Raw genomic sequence first — 5,420 nt, forward strand, 5'->3', positions numbered from 1 at the left:
TGTATATGTATATTGTATATTTTTCAAAATGTTACAAACAAAATAAAACATTCATAATAATAATTAAAATTTGTATATACATAAACTCAAACTGATTTCTCTCTGTCAACATCATTCATAATATTGACGTCAACAACATAACATCATTCACATTTTGTAATTTTTAAACTGGGCACATTAAGCAAGAAGGAATACGCATGTCAACTGAAACCTTTCAGGATTTGGTGTCGTCAGCAGCGGATTCAAGCAGGACAGTCGATTGCACCCTTCCGCATCAATGTTAGAAATTAAAAAAAAAAAACTGGGAAAACATTACATTAAAAATGTAAGTTTAAGAATGTCTGGCCCAGCAACTCAAATTAATTGATGCACCACATTTTGCATCATTGTCAAAAGATCATTGAGGTTATCCAGCGTCTGATTCCTGAAAATGAATGAATAACACGATTTTGGCACTCAGGTCCTCAATAAACTTCGATCTTGATACTAAATCAGTAGGCCTACCTTGTGAAAAATCACAATCATAGACGATTAAGACCTGTTTTGTCCTACAACATCCGGGAGCTTTTGTAACATTTGAAAGTATTTTCTTTCTATTATTTCTCGTTCATGCCTTTCAAAATTCGATTCACATTCTAGTTTATTTAAGGCAGATTTAAACTCCTGAATATTGATTTGTAAAACTTTTGTCTCGTTTTCACTCGCTGTCAAACGTGTACATACATCGAGTAGCTGGTTGTCGTTGTATTCAATCGTACGTTCTAAACCAATTATCTTGTCTCAAATAATTCCCGTTACTACGCAAGCATCATTGTCAAAAGATCATTGAGGTTATCCAGCGTCTGATTCCTGAAAATGAATAAAATGATTTTGGCACTCAGGTCCTCAATAAACTTCAATCTTGATACTAAATCAGTAGGCCTACCTTGTGAAAAATCACAATCATAGACGGTTAAGAGCTGTTTTGTCCTACAACATCAGGGAGTTTTTGTAACATTTGAAAGTATTTTCTTTCTATTATTTCTCGTTCATGCCTTTCAACATTAAATTCACATTCTAGTTTATTTAAGGCAGATTTAAACTCCTGAATATTGATTTGTAAAACTTTTGTCTCGTTTTCACTCGCTGTCAAACGTGTACATGCATCGAGTAGTTGGTTGTCGTTGTATTCAATCGTACGTTCTAAACCAATTATCTTGTTTCTCAAATCTTTCCCGTTACTACGTAAGCAATGCATTTCCGATGTTAACTTCCTATTTGTTTCCACCAAATCTTGATTTTGTTTTTCTTTCCGTTGACTTTCTTTCATGATTTGATGGTATATTTCTTTGTCCTTGCGTTCTATTGTAAAAAATGAACATGTTTTATTCAGTAAAGTAATATTTAAAATAGACTCGACACGACAATGGCCTAGGCCTATTGCTTAGGACAGACATTATTTTTATTTCAACTATTGAAAATAATTTTATAAAATTAAAAGTAATGAATTATTTATGTATTGCTTTAAACTAGTAATGTTGGCATGTGTTTGTTGTTATTGTCTTTTTTTATTTTTTGTGTCCCCCCCCCCATATTATATTATATTAACACCCATCAGCTCTCGGGGGAGATGCTATCCAGGATTCTGCCATGATGCCCTCAAAACTCTACTAACGGTCTTGACATTTCGGTCAAATTGACCAATGCTGATTTAGGCCCTATAAAAAATATTATTAGTTTATCACCCTATCTGTGCAGGAAAAGTGATGAGGGAGGCTTTTTTTAATTTTTTTATTTTGCTAAAGCAAAGTATAACCCTTGGTTTGTTTGCTGGTGCATTGATACTAACTATTTAATAAAATAAATGAAAAAAATAAATAAATAAAATTTAAAAAAAATGTTCAAAAAAAAAATTGTTCTACATTTTTTTTTTCAGTACCATAAAAGGCATGCGCGCGAGGGTGATAAACTAATAATTTTTTTATTGGGCCTTATAGTGATTGATTAACGCATGTTTCTTGTTAAATCAGGGTCACTATAACAACTCCCTGGTTAAATTAAAGGCCTACTTTAGCTCTATAGTACTCACTTCGTTCTCTGTACTTTGGGCAAAACCTCTTTGAAATTTTCCACATCAAACACATTAATCCAAAACATAAGCAGTGACAGAATGCACTTTGCATCAGATCGTTAGGACAACTCAACATGTTGACTGCTAAGTTGACGACCTCTGCGCTACTGTTATGAATGAAACCCTGCATTATGAACAGCGATTATCACAGCTGATGAATGGAGTAATGACACTCAAACGCGACGAATTTTAAAACATAGTCGGCCAATACGTCCACTTTTATATACACGTTCGTATTAATTAAGCATAATCAATGTTTGTCTTAGAAACGGCAATCACTGAATCAAATGCAAAATTTAAGTGAAAAGATATACTGTAATTCGATCACGACCAATCCACAACAGATCCTGTTAGCAAATCCACTGACTGTACGTATATACACTACATTACATGAGACAATCAACCTAGCCGTCAGCCAATATAACTTCGTCTCACATGACGTCATTATAGGGAGCTTTTGTAAAAACAGTATATTTGGTGTTTTGTCTTGTTATATTGCGATTGACAATTATTATAGCAATAGTATAAATAATTTAGAGGATATGTTTTCATATTATCAAGTACAAACAAAAAGAATTATAAGTCATAATATTCTGAACTATTTTTTTTATAGTGGATTTGTATTCTCCACGTAGGCCCTACTACTTTTGATAAAAATAGATTACAGTAGTTCTATTATTAGCATTACAATACTGTCGTGTCTATTGATATAAGCATTTGCTAAATTGATTAACATTGTTTCTCTCGTCCTCATAAAGGTATTCGAGACTAACTATAACTTGAACGATTGAAAAACCTGCATGCTATATGACGATTATTACAGAAATGTTCAAGATTCGTATGAGAGATAGTACCGAATTGTACATAGGCCTAGGCTTTGTTGACTAAATGTTAGCTTAAAACAACTCACAATGGCAGGCGAAATCTGGAACATTGGGATACTCAATCCAGAGTTATTTCAGAGCAACTCACTCAATTTTTTTTCTCATCATACGATCAGGGAGTTGTTATTTAGATATACGATATTCTAGATAATAAGCTGGAAAGTAATCTCTATAAATATCGTATACAAATTAATAAAATTATTAATAACAATAAATTACAGAGTAATGGCAAGAATAGTGTGAAATCCAGCTGCTGATGCGAAATTGAATTCAACTTTGATTTTGTTTCAGATGCCCTCAAGACATTATTAATTAATAACTTGCTTCAGAATTTATATGATAAGACAAAAAACCTATATGCCACACAAAATCTATTAGCCAAATCAAAGGAGGATGTATCAGGAATAAAAGATGAGTTAAGATATATGACCATACTAATTGAAGAGGAAAGGGTACTTCATAAAGAAACCAAACAAAAATTGGCAGATGTCACCAAGAAAAATACTAAACTAAGTATATCATATAACGAAGAATGCTTAAAACGTAAACAAGCTGTGGCTGAAACGGCTAAGCTCAGAAAAGCGGAGAGATTAAGTACTGTAGGTCTAAACTGTATGAGAAGGAACAAATGGTGTCAGATTTTACCAAGAAATATACTGAACTATCTAACCTATATAAGGAAGAATGCTTAAGCCACAAAGAGGCTGTAGATGAAGCAATCAAGCTCAGAAAAGCTGAGAGACTATGTATGTCTAAGCTGTATGAAAAAGACACAAAGCTTGCCGAAATGGAGGATCATATACAGAGTTCTACACGTCGCCTGGAAACAGCAAAGAGGATAGAAGAAGTTTGTATAATAGAAAAAGAAATGGCTGATAAAAAGAGGGATACAATTGCCAAGGATTTTGAAGAGCTTAATAACAAAGTGGCTGACGAAAGGGAAATTCATCGAGTCCAGGTGACGTATATATTAATATTTCAATATTGACGTCAAATTTTGGCCTAACATCATCACGAAAAGTAAGGTTAATCCCCATACCAAGAGTTCCTTTTGGCTATGCCGACAGCGTCTCCTAACGTCTCCTAGTTGGTCTTATTGAGAATATTGCAGGCCTTCACCTTTACTTATTTAAATATATTAGAAACTTCCAAATTTGCTGCTTTATTATTGAAACTTACTCAAAAATAATAATAGAAATAAAATTTGTTCTTCTTTCAGGTGTCCAAAAATGAGTTACTTAATAAAAAGTATGTGTGTCTCAAGTGGCAATACATATATATTTTATGCAGCAAACGTGGATCGAATATCAAGGAATATATCTTTGCAATCAAAAGCTTTGAGAAGTGTATCATGCGTTTTTTAATTTCCATTTTCTTTATTTGGTATTTTACTACTGTACTAGTTATATAGCGTCAGGTGAAAATACAAAAAAACAATACAAACCCAGCTCGCGCAAGGAAATATCAAAGAGGCCTAATGTAACAAATACACGCATGCATAAAATATAAAATTGGCATGAGTTAAATTAGAATATACAAAAAGTAGGCCTTGTATACGAAAATGAAATTTCCAAAACAACTGACCAGACAATTTTGAAAATTTCGGGATGTTTGCCTCGGGAAGATTGTCGCACCAAATTGCAACGAGTTACAATAGAAGCAGGTCAACTCAGCCCCAAGTCATCTCGGCCCCTGTCAACTCGCCCCCAATTCAACTCGGCCCCACATCAACTCTTTCCATTTACGATAATAAAAACAACATTAATAAAAATAATATTAATAAAAAAGGCATAATATAAAAACTAATATAGGCCTATATAATGTAGGCTACATATAAATGTTTATATATAATATATCATTAAAATGTATATGAACGTTATTATGTAATGTATATATACCTAAGGATAGGCCTAGGTCTAAATATTGGTTTTCTCCACTTTTAGGTACCATACTTATGAAGTTTAGGAACACTTAAAATTGTTTCTACACTTCATACGTATGGTACGGTATTCGTTTCTCATATTACCGTATATATTGTTTACATATAAAGATGGTTTCAATGATTTTTATACATACATATATACACACATATGTACAGTATATATACGGTTTATATATATATATATATATATATATTTAGCCTATATATACATTATATAGGCCTATATATATTTATATATCTATAAATTTGTGGAATGTGTATATATATATATATATATATATATATATATATATATATAGATTAAAAGGCAAAATACTGGAAAACAACAATGCTGTGGGAAACAATGGCTGGATCTCAGTAGAAATACAAAAATGATAAGCAACAGCTAAAAAGTAAACGTAAGTAAACAGCCAGAAATAGAACCAGAGCTTTCGGACAACACTAGTCCTTCCTCAGTGGCGAGTGAGTGAGGGTTGAAAAAGCC

At 32.6% G+C, this 5,420-nt stretch overlaps 2 protein-coding genes across 2 annotated transcripts; one reads left to right on the forward strand and one right to left on the reverse strand.

Moving 5' to 3' along the window:
• Positions 1-20: 20 nt before the first annotated feature.
• LOC117124547 lies at positions 21-2,428 on the reverse strand. The gene is made up of 2 exons (XM_033270807.1): positions 2,069-2,428; positions 21-1,341 (listed from the first exon to the last, which is right to left on the reverse strand). Exons 1-2 carry the CDS (start codon positions 2,238-2,240, stop codon positions 953-955), a joined length of 561 nt encoding a protein of 186 aa, XP_033126698.1. The 5' UTR covers positions 2,241-2,428; the 3' UTR covers positions 21-952.
• An 864-nt stretch (positions 2,429-3,292) lies between these two features.
• On the forward strand, positions 3,293-5,109 carry LOC117124589. Its single transcript, XM_033270883.1, has 2 exons — positions 3,293-3,952; positions 4,214-5,109. Exons 1-2 carry the CDS (start codon positions 3,623-3,625, stop codon positions 4,403-4,405), a joined length of 522 nt encoding a protein of 173 aa, XP_033126774.1. The 5' UTR covers positions 3,293-3,622; the 3' UTR covers positions 4,406-5,109.
• The last annotated feature ends 311 nt before the right edge of the window (positions 5,110-5,420 follow it).

The sequence above is a fragment of the Anneissia japonica genome, unplaced genomic scaffold (genome assembly GCF_011630105.1).
Source record: "Anneissia japonica isolate Jap-2015-1 unplaced genomic scaffold, ASM1163010v1 scaffold287833_len2544123_cov190, whole genome shotgun sequence".
In the NCBI taxonomy this organism is placed as follows: Eukaryota; Metazoa; Echinodermata; class Crinoidea; order Comatulida; family Comatulidae; genus Anneissia; species Anneissia japonica.